This window comes from Typopeltis vanoorti, chromosome 20, assembly GCF_054136105.1.
Source record: "Typopeltis vanoorti isolate ZY-2024b chromosome 20, IOZ_Tvanoo_1.0, whole genome shotgun sequence".
Taxonomy (NCBI): Eukaryota; Metazoa; Arthropoda; class Arachnida; order Uropygi; family Thelyphonidae; genus Typopeltis; species Typopeltis vanoorti.
The window spans coordinates 73,932,994-73,954,138 of NC_143568.1; the positions used below are offsets into that span (position 1 = coordinate 73,932,994).

Consider the following 21,145-nt stretch of genomic DNA (forward strand, 5'->3'; position numbering starts at 1 on the left):
TTGTTGGAAAGTTTTTATTGAACTTAACATATCAATTAAATTTTTATCTCTACCTTGTAACTCTAAATTTAAATTGCTTAATTTCGTACAGAAATCTACTAAAAATGTTAAGTGTAACAACCATCTTTTATCACTCAATTGTGGATAAATATCTCCTTTTTCACCAAGAAATTTTTTATATTGTTAATTAATACAAGAAATCTTTCTAAAAATTGACTTCTGCTGAGCCAGCGACCATTATTGTACAACAGAAGTTCCCTATGATCATCTGCCTGTAATTTAAATAACCACCATTGCAGGGCTTTTCCTTGAACAGAATTTACAATTTTAAATGTAATATCCAAAACATCTTTTGTGTTTAATCTTTTACTACGCAGTACTTGTTGGTGAATAATAGTGGTACGTTAAAAAATCTGGATATTTGTCATCGTTTTTACATAATGAAATGAAGCCTGATTTATTACCCATCATTGCAGGAGCACCATCAGTAGTAATAGACACAAGTTTAAAAAGCAGAAGTTTGTGTTGTTTCACAAATTCATCAATGTCGAAAAAATGTCTTCTCCCCTACTCCCTCCCAATAATGGTATAATTTTCAGAAGTTCTTCTTTACTTGAATAATCTTGAAATACCATGCGAATAAATACCATTAACTGAGCAATATCAGTGAAGTCATTTGATTCATCAAATTGTAATGAAAACGCAACACACTGGTGAATGTCTGACATTAACCTGGCCTGGAAATTTTTCTCCGGCAATTTGAAACCTTGTCTGCGGCCTAGAAGTAGTCTCTCTCTCTAGCAACGTCTCGAACTAAGAAGCTTCTTTCTGGAAGTGGGAAACTCCTCTCTCAAGCAACGTGCATCCGGGCAGTCTCTCTGACGGTGACTCTGGACCGGGCGGCCTCCTCTCTCACAGCAATTCTGGAACCGGGACCCCTTCTGCTTGCTTCAGTTCCTTTTTATTAGGCCTCCTCTGAGACCTCACGTGAAGTTTCGCAACCCCCAAAGAATCAGTATGAGTCTTTCATCTTAAGTTTCAAGTTCGGCACGCCTTTTGTTCTCCTCCGCTTTCTTTTGATTGTAAGTTGCTGGCCATCGGAAAGTTGTTTGAACTCTTTCTGACTGACTTCGGAGATGTTTACACTTAGAGCCTGCAAGCCTTTCTCATACATACAGGTTTCAATAACAATCTTTCTAATGCTGCCATGTAGCTTTGTCGACAAAAACATTGCCTTTGTTTTTAACACTCTAACATGTTCTTATTAACACAGTATATACAGTTAGCTTCAATAGAGTTATTTACAAAAACATCCAATACAAGCTATACCGAGACAAACAAAGTTTATATTTTTACAATATTCACATGGGACTTAACCTAAGTAAAAAATCGATGCAACGTGCTTTGAAATATTTAAGCTACAATCGCGTTTTTTACTTCGCTTATAATCGTATTCACTCGGCTCATTGTTTGACTTCCACTGATCCAAATTAATTCATTTACCTGGACTTATAAGAAAATTACTGATTTGACAATTTTAACGAAAAATAAATAAACAATAGCAATACACTTAAAGCGAATTAAAAATAATGATAAATAAAATATGTTTTCAGTTTTAATTAAATTTGTAAGTAAGGAGGAATACACAAGAGATCGACCAAAAATCGCTCCGCGATCGACGGGTTGAACACCACTGCTATAGGACATTCCATAGGAGAATCGACATCGGGCGTCTTAGAGGAAAGCTGCCAACATACTTAGAACTATACTTCTCAAAACAATTAGGGGATATTCTTGCTAAAATGTATAATTTGTAATAAATAGATTATTTAATCAATGACACCCTATGCATAAGTAAGAAATATTGATGTATAAAGTACCCAATAGTTATAATTATCTGACAGAAACTAAAATATCCTCTAATTGTTTTGAGCAGTGTAGTTGTGAAAGTATGGAGTTTCTAGTATGATGGTGGATAAAAAAAATTGTCAGGTCAGGCAAATCAAAGCTCCATTTCTTTGTTTTCCATATTATTTGTAATGAACACTATTTCAGCCCGAGTTTTTATTTGGTCTTGCTACTTTTTTCTCTGGTTTCGCTCATAATTTTTTTCCATTTCATTCTCCCTCTTTTTGGTCTGCTTTTTAAGTTTATTCTTCTAACATGTCCAAGCCAGAGAAGATTTAAAAAAAAAAGAGAGGATTCTAGACTTGGCATGCACAGCCTTGTTTGCAGAAGGAATTATGCAAAGCATGCTCCAGATAAGTAAAATACAAGTGGTTGTGGAGGCTGCATGTTGAAATTCAATAGTCATTCACTGCATGACAGTCGGTGAAAAAAAAGTTTTCTGTTGAATTTTTTTATGCATCTTTAAGTTTCTTTTTGTGAGTTTGTCTGCTATTTGAAGTTAATACTGGGTGCTCATTGTATATATATATATATATTTTACAGATTGAAACTCAAGCAGTAGCAAGATATTTGGCAGGAAGGCTTCAGACTTCACCCACCACATTGCTTATTAGTTTAGCATTAAAAGACTATGATAGGCCAACTGTAAGACAAGTTGGTGATTTAGTTGCTAATATGTTTCATGATATTAATAATTTATGATAAAAATCTATTCATTTATATGAACCAAGGCTCTGCTCAAGGAATGGTATGTCAAAAATTTTGTTTAAATCATTTATGCTGTATATACCTAAATAAATAAAATTCCGTTCAGTTTTTCAGTTGTATTTGAATATTTTGAGTAAGTGCTTCAGTCTTTTTACCAAGTTCCCTTTCCTTCCCCTCTAAACAGGCAAATTAACATTGCAGTTCACTTTTGTAGTTTATAATCTTGAAGCAAGATCTGCACTTTACTACTTCTTAATTCTTAAAATAGTTTGATTCTTTCTTAATAAAGAAAAGACTACATGAATCTTATGGTCTTGTGAAACATCCACAGAGAATTTTCCATTAGGTGTGGTGATAAAGTTCTTTCTTCATTTGGAATGTATTATTAGAAAGATGACAGAGGTGCCTATTGTTTTTCTGTATTTTTCTTTGCATCAAAGTTAGAGCCTTGCAATGATCCCTTATAAATTTGAGGATAAACGATTCACTGAAAAATGAGGGAGAATTGCAGAGCTCACCATAGAGTAACATTTGGATGCCCACAATCCAGTAAGTAGTGACCACAAATGAAACACAAGGAGACTCATTTGCAACACTGTTGACCCTTACAAAGCAAGTTCACTATCTGATTGATCATTGGATCATCCTATCTATGTTACTGAAGCAGAGAAGTGCATGCATACTGCTTAGTAACCCAGTGAACGATACTGGTTACTGAGCACTTGGGGAAGGTACACAAGTTCTCTGATCTGTTTTAACCTTGATTTTTTGCACATGCACAAAGTTTGGGGAGCCACAGTAGCAGTAGTATTTTCAAAAGAGGCAGTATTAGACGATGTTAAAATGCATTGCTGCTGTCATTAACTATGCATTTGGTTATCGTTACAAAGAAATATTTGCAATTTTCAAATATAAAAAAAAAACGTTAAAGAGTAGCAATTTTGGAATTTTTTAAAAATATATATTGCACTCCTAGTAAAGCCTATAGCACTAAAAAATAAGGTGGCTTGCAAAGACAAAAATTTAGGCTATGCTCTTATTTTTGGATAGCTCTTGTGTTTCATTGAAGCATAAACTGCTATGAAATTGGGTGTTCACACAGTGTAGTTAGCATGTGTTCACCAAATTTTTTTTCTTTCATGTTTATTATATTGAATGTAGTTGCCAAAGAACTTGACCTAGCTGTGGCCTCATTTAGTCAATAGCAGTGATTTTTTTCTAAGACTATAGGTATCAGTGCACGTTCTTTGCTGGTAGGAAAAGTTGAAAATTAAAACAATACTGCATCTGTTGTGCCACTGTCAATAAAGGTGCCAATATGTTATACTGCCCCCAAAAAAAGGGGTCGAGAGCATTTTATTTGCTTTGGCACTAACTTTGATTAAACTGTAAGTAGGCAGATCATTTTGAAAATAGCAGCTCTTATCTGATCACAGTGAGAATGTGGAAGATTGACCACCTATTCCTAGGTAGTTGACCTATTCATGAATGGTTAGCTGAACAGATAGCATAGTGTTCTCCAAGGCACTTGGAGAATATCTTGAAACAAGTCCCTTGGCTGAATTATTGGTAATACTAACATACTAGAGAAGTGTACAACCTTTGTGGATCTGATTCACATAAAAACAATCTATTAATGCTTTGGAGGGTATGATGGCAACAGCCTTTAAGTTAATGTGCAAGGAATCCAGATGTTAGATTGTAATTAGTTAATTTAATTCATTCAATAAATATTTGCCTTGTTAAATTTTAGATATGGGGTGCTTAAGAATCAAAGCTGTATAACTGAGAGGAGACCTCCACATAGCCTTTAAAGGAATGCGGAGAACCGACCAAGGCTTCTGACCTGATGTCCAATCCTCACCTTCTCGTGGTGCACCCTGTTGAGTATCTACTTGGATACCGAACGAACGAGGATGGGCTGCCAATTGGGATTTAGCCAACCAAATTGTATTCTTATTGGTTAAAAAAAAATGATGGTACAACATGACAAAATTTTATGCCAGCTGGGGCTTTGCCGGGTTAAACAAGGCCCCCCGTTGCTTTCGCCAGGGAACCAGGGCGAACAGTGAAAAGTCAACTACTGGAACAAATCTGAAAACAAACCCCAACTAAACATCACCAGAGTTAAAGATCGGTACTATCAACTTAAGAAGCCTGAATGGCAAAGAAATGAAGCTAGCTGAAGAATTAGATAAGTACCAGATCGACATAATGCAGATGACTGAAACAAAAAAGACAAAAACTGGTGAGATCTTTCTGAGCTATAAATACAAAATGTTATATTCAGGCAATGACAATCAAGGAAAAGAAGGGGTAGCCATAGTATTCAACACTAAATACGAGGCTAATCTTCTTGAATGGCAGTCAGTCTCAAGTAGAGTAATGCGGGCAAATATGAGAACGGGGAACTGGACAATGAGACTTATTTGTGCCTATGGTCCCACAGAAGGTTCTACTAAGGTAGAAGTGGAGGAATTTTTTGGGGCTTTAGAAAAAGCAACTGACACAATGAAAAAGGAAAAGTTGGTCCTTGTTGGGGATCTAAATAGCAGAGTAGGAAATGATTGTGAGACATACAAAAATATTTTGGGAAAATTTGGAGAAAAGAGCAAAGCTAATAATAATGGCAAATATCTGTTGGATTTCTGCTCAGGACATGGACTGGTTATTACTAACACCATGTTCCAAGATAAAAATGCACACAAATTCACATGGAGAGAAGAGGCTAGGAATAAGAAAGTCTCATTGACTATGTTATTGTTGATAGTAATGTTTTCTCCCTGGTGCAGGCCACCAGAGTGTACAGAGGATTTGAAATTGGAAGCGATCACTATTTAGTCTTGAGCAGGATAAAATTGAATTTCATATTGAAAAGAATAACATGTAAGAAAGTTTTAAAGCGAATAAAAGTTGAGCAGCTCTCAGATGTGAACTGTAGACTAAAATACACAAAGATTATTAAAGAAAAAATGAAAGAGTTTGAGAACAGGAATCAAACCTTGGAGATTCAGTGGCAAACTCTGAAGAAAACATTGATTGATTCTGCCAGAGAGGCATGTGCTGAGGTTGTCTGCAAGGATAAAAAAATCAGAACTCCCTGATGGACACAGGAAGTTATAGGGGCAGTGAAGGAAAAGAAGAAAGCATATTAACAGTTTCTGGCAAATAAGTCAGCTTGTGCTCTTAGAAAATACAGAGACAAATGTAAGAAAGCTAAACACTGTGTAAAACTGGATAAACAAAAGTCATGGAAGAACTTTGGCAAGAACATAGAAAATAAATATCAAGAAGGTTGTTGAAGTTCAGAAATGGAGGAAAGAGTGCTGTAAAAGGAATTAGAGATGATAAAGGTGACATGAAAACAGGAGAAAAAGATATCCTTGAATTATAGAGTAATTATTTTGAAAAACTGCTAAATGAAACAAGCAGTGATGAGAGCACAGTGGTAAAAAAACACTGACCAGACATGCAGTCAGGAATACATATCAATACTTGAAGTAGGAAAAGCTATCAAAAGCCTGAAATGTGGAAAGGCAGCAGGAGTAGATGATATTCGACCAGAAATGCTGAAGTATGGTGGTATAAGAGTCTTACAGTGGCTGCACTGCATAGTGTAGAAGGCCTGGACAGAGGGATGAATTCCAGATGATTGCAGTAGAGCTCTCATAGTACCCATATATAAAAAGGGAAATAAAACTGAATGTAAGAATTACAGAGGTATTTCATTACTGAGTGTTCCTAGTAAGATATATGCAAGTATACTTTAGAAACAGTTGATAAGGATTGTGCAAGAGAAGCTTGATGAAGAAAAAGCCGGATTCAGGCCAAATAAAGGCTGTCAGGATCAGATTTACAATTTATGAAAGATAGTTGAGAAATCACGGAATATAACAAAGATTTGTATTTAAGTTTTGTAGATCTGGAACAGGCATATGACAAGGTGCCAAGAGAGAAGCTATTCCAAACAGTTATATGGTGTTAATGGGGCATTATATTGAAGAAGCTTAGTCAATACTTAGTCTTTATTTGAGTTGTAAGTCAGCAGTTAGAATTGAAGGAAGTACAGGAAGATGGTTTAATGTTACATCTGGTGTGAGACAAGGATGTACATTATCCCCTCTGTTATTCATTATCTATATGGATCACATTATGAAGGAAAGTGGTATTAAACATGATATCAAAATTGGAGATGTTAATGTCAGCTCTTTGCTTTATGCGGACGATGTTATACTTCTAAATAAATCCGCTACAAGTCTGCAAGATTCTCTGACTAAATTGAATAGCTGTTATAATAGATATGGTATGAAGGTCAGCAATAAAAAGACAAAGACAATGAAAATAGGCAGAATCATTGAAAATGTGAACGGTATTGTGAGTGGAGAACCGGTGGAACAAATAAAACATTTCAGCTACTTAGGCATGATTTTTACTGAAGATGGTAAATTAAATATAGAAATAGAAAACAGAATCAGCAAAGCTGGTATGGTAGGAAGTTAACTGAATAAATTCATATGGAATAAGAGAGAAATTAGTCAGAACACTAAATTAGCTGTATACAAGACAGTGTTCATTTTTTTATTTTATTTTTTTTATTTTGGTTTAACCAATAAGAATACAATTTGGTCGGCTAAATCCCAAATTGCCAGCCCATCCTCGTTCGTTCAGTATCAAAGTAGATACCCAACAGGGTGCACCACGAGAAGGTGAGGATTGGACATTAGGTCAGAAGCCCTGGTCGGTTCTCCGCATTCCTTTAAAGGCTATGTGGAGGTCTCCTCTCAGTTATACAGCTTTGACCCTTAAGCACCCCCTGAAGGAAAAGAAGAAAGCATATCAAAAGTTCCTGGCAAATAAGTCAGCTTTTACTCTTACAGAATACAGAGACAAATGTAAGAAAGCTAAACAGTGTGTAAAACTAGCTAAACAAAAGTCATGGGAGGACTTTGGCAAGAATATAGAAAATAAATATCAAGAAGGTGGCAAAATATTCTGGAGGTTGTTGAAGAAGCTCAGAAAGGGAGGAAAGAGTGCTGTAAAAGGAATTAGAGATGATAAAGGTGAAATGAAAACAGGAGAAAAAGATATCCTTGAAGTATGGAGTAATTACTTTGAAAAACTGCTAAATGAAACAAGCAGTGATGACAGCACAATGGTAAAAAACACTCAACAGGCATGCAGTCAGGAATATATATCCATACTTGAAGTAGAAAAAGCCATCAAAGGCTTGAAATGTGGAAAGGCAGCAGGAGTAGATGATATTCGACCAGAAATGCTGAAGTATGGTGGTATAAGAGTCTTACAGTGGCTGCACTGCATAGTTAGAAAGCCTGGACAGAGGGACGAATTCCCGATGATTGGAGTAGAGCTCTCATAGGGAAATAAAAAGGGAAATATAAAAAGGGAAATAAAACTGAATGTGAGAATTACAGAGGTATTTCCCTACTGAGTGTTCCTGGCAAGATCTATGCAAGTATACTTGAGAAACGGTTGAGAAGAATTGTGGAAGAAAAGCTTGGTGAAGAACAAGCTGGATTCAGGCCAAATAGAGGCTGTCAGGATCAGATCTTCACTTTACGACAAATAGTCGAGAAAGCATGGGAATATAACAAAGATCTGTATTTAAGTTTTGTCGATTTGGAAAAGGCATATGACAAGGTGCCAAGAGAGAAGCTATTCAATACGCTGCAGTTATATGGTGTCAATGGGGCATTATATCAAGCAATACTTAGTCTTTATTTGAGTTGTGAGTCAGCAGTTAGAATTGAAGGAAGTACAGGAAGATGGTTTAATGTTAAATCTGGTGTGAGACAAGGATGTACATTATCCCCTCTGTTATTCATTATCTATATGGATCACATTATGAAGGAATGTGGTATTAAACCTGATATCAAAATTGGAGATGTTAATGTCAGCTCTTTGCTTTATGCGGATGATGTTATACTTCTAAATAAATCCGCTACAAGTCTGCAAGATTCTCTGACTAAATTGAATAGCTGTTGTAATAGATATGGTATGAAGGTCAGCAATAAAAAGACAAAGACAATGAAAATAGGCAGAATCATTGAAAATGTCAACTGTGTTGTGAATGGATAACCTGTGGAACAAGTAAAACATTTCAGCTACTTAGGCACAATTTTTACTGAAGATGGTAAACTAATTATAGAAATAGACAACAGAATCAGCAAAGCTGGTATCGTGGGAAGTCAATTGAATAAATTCATATGGAATAAGAAAGAAATTAGTCGGAACACTAAATTAGCTGTATACAAGACTGTGTTCAAACCAATTTTAACTTATGGATCTGAGAGCTGGGTCAGAAGTAAAACACTTGACCAAACACTAGAGACTGCAGATATGAGAGTCCTGAGAAAGATTAGAGGTGTTAACAGATGGCATCAATGGCAATATCATATTAAAAATGAGGATATTAGGAAAGAACTTGACATTGTCAACATCCAGGAATGCATTAGCAGAGCTAATCTCAGATGGTATGGTCACTTAAATAGAATGGGAGAGGAAAGATTAGCAAAACAAGTGTTCTCTGCCAGGTTGGCAGGAAAACGACCCAGAGGAAGACCAAGATATAGGTGGATTGATACGGTACAAAGTGCCTTAGACGATAGAAATATAAGATCTGATAATGTTGGAGTCTTGACAAGTAACAGACTGATTTGGAGGAAAATTGTAGATAGGAAGTTAGTAATGATGTAATTTTTTCATGTAGTACTGTCATATCCTGTACACCCCTTGAGGGTACATGGCAGGAATTTGATGATGATGATGATGATGAAGACAGTGTTCAAACCAGTTTTAACTTATGGATCTGAGAGCTGGGTCAGAAGTAAAACACTTGACCAAAGACTAGAGACCGCAGATATGAGAGTCCTGAGAAAGATTAGAGGCGTGAACAGATGGCATCAATGGCAATATCATATTAAAAACGAGGATATTAGGAAAGAACTTGACATTGTCAGCATCCAGGAATGCATTAGCAGAGCTAATCTCAGATGGTATGGTCACTTAAACAGAATGGGCGAAGAAAGATTAGCAAAACAAGTGTTCCTCTGCCAGGTTGGCAGGAAAACGACCCAGAGGGAGACCAAGATATAGGTGGATTGATACGGTACAAAGTGCCTTAGACGATAGAAATATAAGATCTGATAATGTTGGAGTCTTGACAAGTAACAGACTGATTGGAGGAAAATTGTAGATAGGAAGTTAGTAATGATGTAATTTTTTTCATGTAGTACTATCATATCCTGTACACCCATTGAGGGTACATGGCAGGAATTTGATGATGATGAATTTTAGATACTTGGCAAAGTTTGCCTGCAACCAGAGTCTGGTTTCTGTTAGGGTGCCTGAAATTTAGTATTGATAAATATGTTAAGTTTATGAATATCTTAATATAAGTAGTGACAATATCACTTAACAGTTCATTATAAGTGCTCATAAAATATATTTTGTTAAAGAGGTTGCTTTATTTTAGTACAGTATCTGCATACCATGATTTGGTCTGCTGTAACTTCTGTATTACCTTAATTTTTCTTTAATACACACACACTGAGACAGACAAAAAAAGTGAAATCTGCTTGACCACGATTTTTTAAGGCAAACAAATTGCCCCATGTCACACAATAGAATAAATATTATACTGTGTACACAGAATCATTGTGAAAAAATGTTTATTTAAATTGCCTGTGTTTTTTAAATGAAAATGTAATCTGGCTGTAAATGGTGCTGCTTGCATATGTCAATTTTGTTTTGAGCAGGTATCCAAAAATTTTATTTACATTTGTTTTTTCAAGCTCAGTATTAAAGTATAATTTAGAGTTGAACTTTCTTAAAGAAGGAAATAGCATGGACATATTTTTACACATTCTCTTTTATTAACCACTCAAACATCCCTAATGAATGAAATATATCAACTACACTGCTCGGAAAGAAGTCAATGGACCCCCACACAGGCAAGGCAAGTGCATCGTTGCACGTAATGAGTCACATGTTTATAGGCAGTATAAATTAGAGGAATATGATGCTCCCAAGGCAGTGTGACTGTGGCCAGGCTGCAAGAAGCGCAAGCCTATCTGTTTGGCAAAGTTGTTGACAAATTGGCCATCCCAGGTCAACAATATCATACTGAGATGGGAGTCAACTACTAGTGCTACCCAGTGGATGACCCACCGCACTCACTGATTGTAGGGGGGCTATGAAAGATAATATGTACAAAGTGGCATGTTGAATCCGGATTTCTGGCATTCCAAGGCTCCCACAATGTGTTTCCATGGTAAGACCCACAATATGCAAGCTCCACATTACCTAAACCAACATGCAGCATAGTGTACAGTGGGACATGAATGCTTGAAAAGCTGTGTTATGGAGTGATGAATCACGCTATGCCCTATACTGGACAGCTGGATGGGTGTGGCAGATGCTCGGTGAAAGTCTCTTACTAGAGTGCATAACCCAAACTATAAAATCTGTAGGTGATAGTGTGGTCTTGTTTTTCCTGGTTTGCCTCAGATCTGTTTGTGGTGTCCCAAACATTGAATTCCAACAGGTATCTGAACATTCTGGACAATGCAATGCTCTCTTTGTGGCATTTCTATGCACTGATTATCTCTTTCAGCAAGACAGTGCACTGTGTCATAAGGCTACTGTTGTAACTGCGTGATTTGTGGACACAAACGTCACTGCACTTGACTGGCCTCCACAGAGCTCTGGTCTCAACCCTATGGGATGAACGGAAGTGTCGGGTGAGGTCAAGGGACATCTGCCCCCACAACAATTCAGGACCTCATTACATGCCTGCAGGGAGAATAGTCCAAAATTCCCACTGATCACTATTGTGGTCCTACATCTTATTAAGGTAGGTGCCTGGCTATTTGTTCCTCACAATATGGTGTCTGTCGACATTTTTCCAAGCAGTGTATATTAAATTAAACTATGTATTCATGTTTTGCATGATGTCTAAACATGGTCACTGGCAGGATGGTTAAAGTATTACTTTCTAATAGCAACACAAAGCAATTATTTTGGCAGTTTTTGTGGGAAGAAAAAAATGGGCCCTATTACTTGCTGCTTGTGAAATTTTCCTAATGAAATGTTTTGTCCCAATATGGTGGACTTCCACTTAATCACAGTAAGTGGAAGTCCACCATATTACTTGTGGGGGGGGGGGTAAAATTTAAATGCAGGTAATCTACAAAGATACCTGCCGATTGAACCTAAAGTATTGGAAATAAACTGACTTTAATATTGTGAGTAGTTACATAACCAAATAGGGAATTGATTTAAAAAAAAAAAAAAATGCTGGCAGAATCTGATAGGGATACTGATTTCTTTCGAAATTTGGGTCCATAGCCACTGGTTTAGTGGAGCCAATGTTACTTTTAAGTCCAGAACTTCATATGGACTATCGATAGCTGAGTTATATAAATAATCAGTAACCACCTCGTAGTGCAATTGGAAGAACAACAGTACATTGCACCCTTCAATTGGAATAGGCCTAAGTTCGATTCTCGTTGCGACGGGAGGAATCTTTATCTGGACGATTTTCAATTGAAGATGAGTTAGCCGATCTCATACGGAGGAAGCAGGGTTTTTTCCCGCATACAGACAAATCGGCCCTTCAGAACACACGCAATTTACAGACATAGAATACTAGTTGTGGTGGAGGTGGACAGTAGATGCCGTTGATTCGTAGTAGTGGTTGAGACGGTTGTAGGTGTCCTCCCGCAATGAGTCTTCAGACTCCTTGGAGATGTCAGGAATAATAATAATAAAATCATCCAATAAAAAAAAAAAATGTGTTAGAGTTGACAACAGTATTGTAGTTACCTCTTATTTATAACTCATAAGGACTACAGGAAAATTTTATGGTGAACATCCTTTAGAATGGTATGGTGATTATGAGGATTCAGGACTCTACTATAACAATTTGCTATATACTGAGTTAATTGTATCATTCCAGGTGTCACCACCGGTCTTAATCTGATACTCCATATTGCATTTGGATTATCGTTTTCAATTTTTAGTTATTACCAATAAAAGTTCTGTTACTTTAAGCTATCTTAACTTACTCTCACTAATGCCTACAATAAATTAACCATGGCAACAAAACTAATCCTTTGTTTCTGATACTCCAAGCAAGCATTCACATGCACTTTTGTATACACTTGGTAGTGAGAAAAGTTTCTTTTCCACTTGATGTGTATTTCCAATCCTCCTTGTTGCTGCTAAATTAAGCCTTTCCACTGGTGAAAGGCTTAATGATCTTTCTAGTCATCTATTAATTGCAAAACTACAAATAAGATGAACTGCTGCATTGTTCATCTTATGATGGAATATTGTTGTGTAAAAATATGGTGATTAGATTGTCATATCTTTTATTCCAGTTTTAATTAACAAGCATTTTCCATAAACAAAATTATGTCAAGATATTTAAATATCCATACAATGCAAGAAAATAAAGAAAAGATGGTTCAGTAGGTTTGAAAGTGGATAGCAAAGCAATGTTAACCAACAGCTGTTTTCTATAAAACTAGCCATGGCAGAATGAAGACCAGTTTCTTATGTAACAAATTAGATATCCATAGAAACGGAATAATGCAGAAACATAACATCTATGAGAAAGCAATTGGAGTTAACCTGTAGGAACGAGAAGGGTCACTGAACCACCACTGTAGTGGTCCTGATGTGCTTACACATCAATAAATATATGAATGCAAAGTGTCCATTAAAACTGAAATGACATGGACAAAAGCACTGATTTGGTATTGCTATTTCAGTGATCCTTGTGTCAAGTTTCACAAATTAACATAAAGTTTAAAAAGAGTGAATATATTTGTTATATATATTTCACTTGAAATTATAGGTCATCATCATTGGCATTGAGCAGTTGAATACAAAGTGGAATCCATTGTGTTCAGCTGCCTGGTGATGACCTGTAATTTTCAGGTTGAATTATATGGCAATAAAATATATTATTAACTGTTTTCTTTGTGTTAATATGTGAAACAGATATTTCATCCATAGAGTGATTTGGGTGGTTAACCAGATTATTCTCTTCCTGGGAGATTACAAATTGTAAGGAATAATTTTTGTTTCATGATCCCATCAGAACAATATGCTAAGTTGAGAGAGAGATTTGAGATATATATATATATAAAGTTAGCAGTTGTTACAGGTGAAGTATAGTATCAAAGCAGCATCTTGGGCAGAAAAAGGACACCAAGTCTTTGTAGAGGCTAAAAATGTTGTTTGTGCTTATTAAAGGTTTCAAAGATGTAAATCAATCACTTCTTTTCATATACTGATCTTGTTTTACTTAACATGCTGTGTGTTTTTCTTTTTTTTTTAACTGTAGATACAAAAATGCACTGCAGTCCTGCAACGCATTTTTGTATCTGCAGTTAAAAAAACTTTGCTGAAACTCAGGATCACTCTCCTCCGAGTTATAGTATTAGCAAGAAATGAGTAGCATCCATTGATAAGAATTAAAATTTAATTACTAAATAAAATATACATATAGAATATATAAAAATAAAACTGTTCCTATGTAATTCAGAATAGTTGAACCAATTTATTTTCACTTTTCCATCTCCAGATGACATTAATAAAAGTATCCAAATTTATGCTGTACAATACTTCATTCTTCATAAGCTGTATCCATAGTGATTAATCCATTTCAGTCCCTCATTTGTTTTACCTGAAAATCAAAATTACATAGATATAATTTATGACAATGTTAGGTAACTATGGAAATGATTATGAAGAGAGAATGATTCTGTGTTCAACCTATTTGGACCATTCAAATATGTGTAAAGATGTCTGCATAAGTAAGGAACTAGATAAGAACAGAGATATGCAAGTTGTGGAACTATCATACAGATCAGAGAGAAGTGTATACAAAAGAGCATGCAGATAACCTATGTCTGTACACAAATGCTTGGAGTATCAGAAACAAAGGATTAGAGTGTTGCTTTGGTTAATTTATTGAGACCTGGCTATCAGAAGCAGATGTACTAACTGGCATTGAGTGCAAAGGGTACAGTATTTTCAGGGAGGGATAGACTGGATAGGAGAGAAGGGTATGTGCGTCTAATGATATCAGATGACTGAATCCAGTTAGAGTTGAGACCTCAAATTGCAATACTAGTAACAATTTTTAATGTGGCAGAGAGTTTGAAACCATCTAGTGTGAGGTGGAGTCAAACAAGATTAAATATATAGTGAGGAGTGTTGTTACAGACCTGGTGGATTGGTTACTAGTGATAAATAAATGATGGGTGTAAAAAGAGTAATCATAACAGGGACTTTAATTATCCAAACATTGATTGAGTAGCTGCATGAGAAGAATGAAACTGAATTTATTGAGCTGTTGTGAGATAACTTTCTCAAAGAGGGGTAGATCTGATTATAGTGCCAGAGGAGATTTCAGTTAAAGACTTAACTATTCTGCCTCCAGTTGGTAATGCAATTGGGAAGTGGCTAAGTTTATATATGCTCCATTCAGAAAAGGTTATATGCTAAACTACAAAGCAGGAAATTGCATATACTGGGTTCTGTGGCATGGGGTGTGCATAAGGATAATGTCAGTTATAAGCAGCAAGACAGAAGAGTCACAAGTGTTGTATGGAAAGCTAAGTCTGATTATGAAAAGAAACTGGCTCTGGGAGTTAAAGACAAGCCAAAAATTCTTTAGTTATGCTGCAAGTAAAAGAATGAATGAATTTCAAAGAATAATTACTGAATGCAGTGGTATGCAGGTGACTTCAACTAATGAGCACCCATTTTGCTTATGGCTTACACACAAAAAGTTATAGTGCATTAATCCTTAATGTACAGGGTGTTTCAAAAAGAATGACCCGATTTCAAATAATTATATTTAATAATGAAAATGTGGTACAGTTACAAAATAAATTACCAAGTATGAAGTAAGGCCTAAAGGCTCTGGGCCAAGGCCGTTCACATGATACAAGTCGCATTCATTTGTGGTTGCAGAGATATACAATTTTCAAATTGGGACATTCTTTTTGAAACACCCTGTATATAAACATAATACATTTTGCTAAAAGCTATCAACTTGGTATATGCAACATTGAATTCACTACTACCTCTTCACCATATGAGGAGGAAGTACTAGAGCTGTTGCACAAACTAAATAAGAATTCTGTAATAGGAACTGATGGGATATCAGCACAGATGCTACGTGTTCAGCTGAACTGGCTATTCCCTTGACCAGGCTATATAATTTGAGTTTCAGAACACGGAAGATTCCATAGGAATGGAAAGAATGCATGGTAATTCCATTGCATAAGGGTGGTGCAAAGACCGATGTATCCAACTATTGACTGCTGGTAAAGGAGTGGTGGTAAAGATTTTGGAAAAGTTGGTTAGGGCTCCCATTAAAATGTTCCTCATGTTTTACAATCTCCCAAGTCGACGGCATAGTCACTTTCGCTAATCGGAGGCAATGTTGTCACCTTGGTTATGGATAGCTCCTATGACCAGGTCCAATAGGCTCCCATCCCTAGTCCCCTCCAATACATGCTTCAAGTAATCATCTCTTTGTAGGTGTATCATAAATTCTATTTCCTTTCTGCCATGTGATTTGTCTTCCTTCCAATCTATATCTCCATAGCTGAAGTTCTCCCATAATAATTACTCAGCCTGTATTCATTTGGCAATGCATGTCTTCCAGATCATCCAAGGAATTCCCTGGTCTATAGCAACAACCAACTGTGTATTTTGTCTTACTGGCCTTAATCTCACACTAGATTGCTTCAAATTAGGAGATAGGCAGCAGGGTGGCAGTACCCCCCCCCCCATCATATCGTCCCAGAAAATACTAAACCCTTCACATTCTATCCCTGTAACTACATCATCTGCTGTTAGCCAAGTCTCACTAATGCCTGTAACTTTTGGCGAGATTGCACTAACCAATGCCAAAAAAACCCTGTCTCTTGTTCCTGATGCTTCTGGCATTAGTATATAAAAACTGCAGCATCCCTTGAGGCCCCCACCCACCTTTACTTCCTGAATTAACTACCCTATTCAATATTTTTTGCTTGAGACTAAATTCCACATTTAGTCATTCTCACAAACTCAATGCTTCCACCCTAATTTGAGTTTTCCTGCATTTGCACATGAACAAAGTTCTCTCTAGACATCTAACACCAAAACCATTTAGATGCAGTCCATTGGCATTATACAAATCCTTCTTTCCATCAAACACAGACTATGGATCCAAATCCTACATGATTCCTTCACCACAACCTACCTATAGACTTATTAACTACCATCTCCCTCCTCACTCTTTAGTTTTGCCTCCTCTAACAACTCCTTTACATCATCCCTCATAGAATACTTTTCACCTAATAGGCACTCACTTTTGAAACATTTAATACACTCTCTAGTTTAAATTTCCTTCTACATATCCTTTTTCTTAATGAGTACACTGCACTACACAAAATCCCACATTCAAATCGCACAATGTGGTTTTTGCTGTCATTGTTCTATCATGCATTGGCACCTTTGTGACAATATCATATTTAAACAAAAAGATACAAGGTTTATTTACAAACTAAACAGTTAATCAAGCACCCATTTAAAACAAAAACTAGAATAAGTTAACCTAATATTCTTCCTCTTTATAGCACTTTTATCCTGCTTGATGCAGGGTCCACTATGATTATGCGACTGCGGGAAACTCCAACCGGCTTGTCACAGAGTCTGGGGGAGAGGGCATAATTTTTTTGACTGTAGATGCATGTATTCATGGGGATGGTCGGCCTGTTCTGGGGGACGAAATCACCTTTAGTTGAAAGAGACCAGATAAAGGTTCCTCACATCGTGGATAGGAATCTAATCCAGGTCTTCGTCTATACTGACTAAGCTATGGAGTTCAAGTTAACCTAATATTATCAACTAAAATATGAAAAGTTACATATCTTTCAAGAGCGATAAACCACTTTACATACACACCATGCCACATAAGTGTATTAATTCAATGCTGATATCTTTCTGGGTCTGGCTCCCACTGATAAGACCTCAGTAAAGGTTCAAAACCAGTCTGAGTAGTGACCATTCCCATAATGCTTAGCAACATCACATCCAGGAGGAAGCAGGTTAAGACAACTGACATGAAGTCAACAGCCTCTATATACAAGTAGCCTAATCATTAAGTATCTTCACCATCTTACACTTTGGAATTAACAAGAATATAATTTTTAGCAAGCAATTTACAAAATTGTGACGAGGCGAAAAGGACTATTCATTTCATACGAATTACATTGTGAGGGAAAGTGTCATTAAAATTAATATCAAAATTGAGGATATTCATTCAGATTAGTAATTTTACTCTTCGAATAATAAAGACTTTGTATTTGGGATATCTATAAAAATTTACCATCATTTCAGTTGAACTGTTTCTATGTCAGAATTAGAAAACAAATTCATGCACACACTATGTTGAGAAAAGTATTTGAACACCTTATGTGCCATGCAAATATTCAGGAAGTGTGTGCATAAGTCTGGTAATAAAAAGTGGGATGTACTACATGTTTTGCACTGTATTAGATGTCAAGATGCCATGTTCAGCTGAACTGATACTTAAAATGTGGGATGTAGTTGGAAGAAGCATGCCCCGAAATTCACTGTTATGTCATTTGTAGATGGAAAGTTGATGGTGCTACCACTGCAGGAAAATGCCCAGGGAGGCCACCAACACTTACTGACCGAGATTAACAAACTATCTTGGAATGTTCAAGCATCCTGCACGTCACCAGCAGCAGACCTTGCAATAAACCTCGAAAATGCTGCAGGGACATCTGTCAGTACTAGAATTGTCCACAGAGTTGCATGCCTTAGGTTACCATGACAGAGTGCTGCAAACAATTCAACACTCCTCCCTCAATGCCAAGCAATGTTTGGACACCAGTTGGGACTGTTCCTGGACCATAAGTGATTGGAAAAGAGTTCTGTAGAGCAACAAATCATGCTTCCAAATTTTTCACGCTGATAGTTTTATTTGGATCTGGAGATAACCTGGGGAATAGTTCTGGCAGGACTGCAGATGCAGTCCTGCCAGAACTATTGCTGGTCTATATGAAAAACTATAGAAATACTTATATAGTTTTTCTATAGAAAATGCTATAGAATTACTTCAACAGGGACCCTTGTTTCAGTATGACAATGTTCCATACCATATTGTAGTGCATGTCTGAGACTGGTAATCTCAGACATGCACTACAGTAATCTAAACCAGTAATCTAAGTGTTGGACTGGCCAGCTCAGACCTCAACCCCATCAAACATCTTTGGGAATTATTAGAATGGTAGCTTTGCATGAGGAATAGAAGAATATTCCTGTTGTGACATATCAGAAATTGGTTGAAAGCATGTCCCAAAGGGTGGTTTGTGTCATTCAGGCCAAAGGTGGTCCATTTGGTACTAAAAATGTAATTAAAACTTTTTTTTTTTTTTTTAACCACAACTAGGTGTCCAAATACTTTTGTCAACATAGTTTACTATACCAAGAAATGCTGTCACACTACAAGAATGCAATTATGAAATGTAGACATCTATATTTTTTAAAATCACTTAACTGATTATATGGGTTTCTTTTTCCCAACTTATAGTCTACACTATTATGCTGAAAAGACGAGTATAAGGAGTTGGACTACCTAATTCTAAAAGTTGGGTTTTTTAATTAAGCTGAAATTTCTAAAGAATGTGCTGGAATATTTTATGAATTATATTAAGAGTGATTAAAATGGAATGACTGCTGAATTAATTATTCATTGTATTAGGAAAATAGTATATTTACCATTACAAATGTCATGAAATTATCAACACTGTATTGTTCAACTTAATTTGCACTAACATACCTTTAGGAGAATATTCCAAACCAATCCACCCATCATAGTTTAATTCTTCTAGAAGAGAAAATATATAGCCATAATTAATTTCTCCAGAGACATCTGGTTCTTGTCTGTTTGGAGCTTGGGAAATTTGAATGTGACCTATATATAAAGGAGTAAAATATTAAATTATTATTTTAAAATGCAGATTATATAAAGAGTAGTTACTAGAATTTTATAAAATTAATACAAAAAACAAACAAACTGAAAACTGTGATATGACTAATAAAACACTTATCTGATCTATGGGAAACATTTTTGCAAGAAGATACTTAAAATGTCAAAAACAATCTGTACTAAGAAACATGATTCCTGCTCTAAATACATGGTTTTAACACGTTTTCTTAGTTGTGCAAAAAAGAAAATTGTACACAAAAAAATATAATTTAAATAATGGGAAAAAAATAACAAAATGCACATGTGGATTTATACCAAAGATTGGTATAACTTTTAATAAATAATTTAAACTACTTAATAGAAATCATCTTGCATGGATGAAGAATTCCAATCAGCTAGTGCAAGACCACTGTCCACTTAATGAAGACCTGAAGTGACTTGAAAAGGTTTCAGGTTTGGTCTCTAAGTTTTCAGACTAAGTAAGAAAAAATACAAAGCATTAAAAAAATTAAAAAATAGAAAATCCTTAGCCCACCTATGGTACTAATGTACTATAGGTTTACACACAAAAAACTAATTGGTAGAAGTTAAAAGGTTTCTGTAGACTTTCTGATAATGACCACTGGTCAGTTGTAACACTATCCAGGTATTTACTTATGCTTGGAATTGCCGAACTTTATATAGTTTCTATATTTGGCATGAAACACTTTGAGTTTCCTATTCGGCTAAGAAACAATATGGGATGTTATATCCCTTAATTTTTAAAGAAAGCAAACTGCTTCAATAAAAAGAAATTCCTTTGTTCATCCACCCAATTATACAAGGAAAACTCTACTTTCCTTCATTATAAACACCAACCTGGTAAAGAAGTCTCATGTTGACTCATAATCCCATCATTCAATTAAAAAAAAAAAAAAAATGAAGTTTCAAAATAGCTCCCAATTGCAGCATTAGGTATAAAAGAACCTAACAGTTGTTTGGACTAATGCAGTAGGAACATCTAAAACTACAGTGTGCAATACTTAGTGCCAGTACACTATTAATAATTCTGGATATTTAGTCTCAAAGAGTGTACAGTATACAATGATGGTATTGCATTATTACTAATTTCTTATTGGCAATTTTCCTCCAAATTAGCCCCTTATCTGGCAGGACTCTAATACTGTCAGATCTTATGCATTTCAGTTTTCTAGGACACTTCTTACTGCATCAAACTCATAGGTAGACTCTTTCTCTGAGTCTGTTTCCCAGTATCAAACATCTGTTTTGCTAACTTTTCCTCTCCCATTCTATTTAAGTGACCAAACCACCTGAGATTAGCTCTACTCACACAATGTCCAGTTCCTTCCTAATATCTTCATTTCTAACCCAGTTCTCAGCTCCATAAGTTCAAATTGGTTTAAACACATGATCTTTATATATATATATATATATATATATATATATATATATATATATATATATATATATATATAAAGTGTTTTG

At 35.8% G+C, this 21,145-nt stretch overlaps 2 protein-coding genes across 4 annotated transcripts in view; one reads left to right on the forward strand and one right to left on the reverse strand.

The window, feature by feature from the left end:
• Positions 1 to 2,729, forward strand: part of LOC150095565 (proteasome assembly chaperone 3-like) — a 50,918-nt gene extending 48,189 nt beyond the window's left edge. For both annotated transcript variants that reach the window (XM_090410605.1, XM_090410606.1), the window contains exon 4: positions 2,452 to 2,729. In XM_090410605.1, the coding sequence (XP_090266731.1) occupies positions 2,452 to 2,610 (159 nt within the window). In that variant the 3' untranslated portion in view covers positions 2,611 to 2,729. The remainder of the gene's footprint in view (positions 1 to 2,451) is intronic.
• An 11,378-nt stretch (positions 2,730 to 14,107) lies between these two features.
• Gip (hydroxypyruvate isomerase-like protein Gip) overlaps positions 14,108 to 21,145 on the reverse strand; it is a 178,485-nt gene continuing 171,447 nt past the window's right edge. For both annotated transcript variants that reach the window (XM_090410111.1, XM_090410110.1), the window contains exons 7-8: positions 19,511 to 19,645; positions 14,108 to 14,329 (exon numbers count right to left, since the gene is read on the reverse strand). In XM_090410111.1, coding sequence (XP_090266237.1) covers positions 14,277 to 14,329; positions 19,511 to 19,645 — 188 coding nt within the window. In that variant the 3' untranslated portion in view covers positions 14,108 to 14,276. The remainder of the gene's footprint in view (positions 14,330 to 19,510; positions 19,646 to 21,145) is intronic.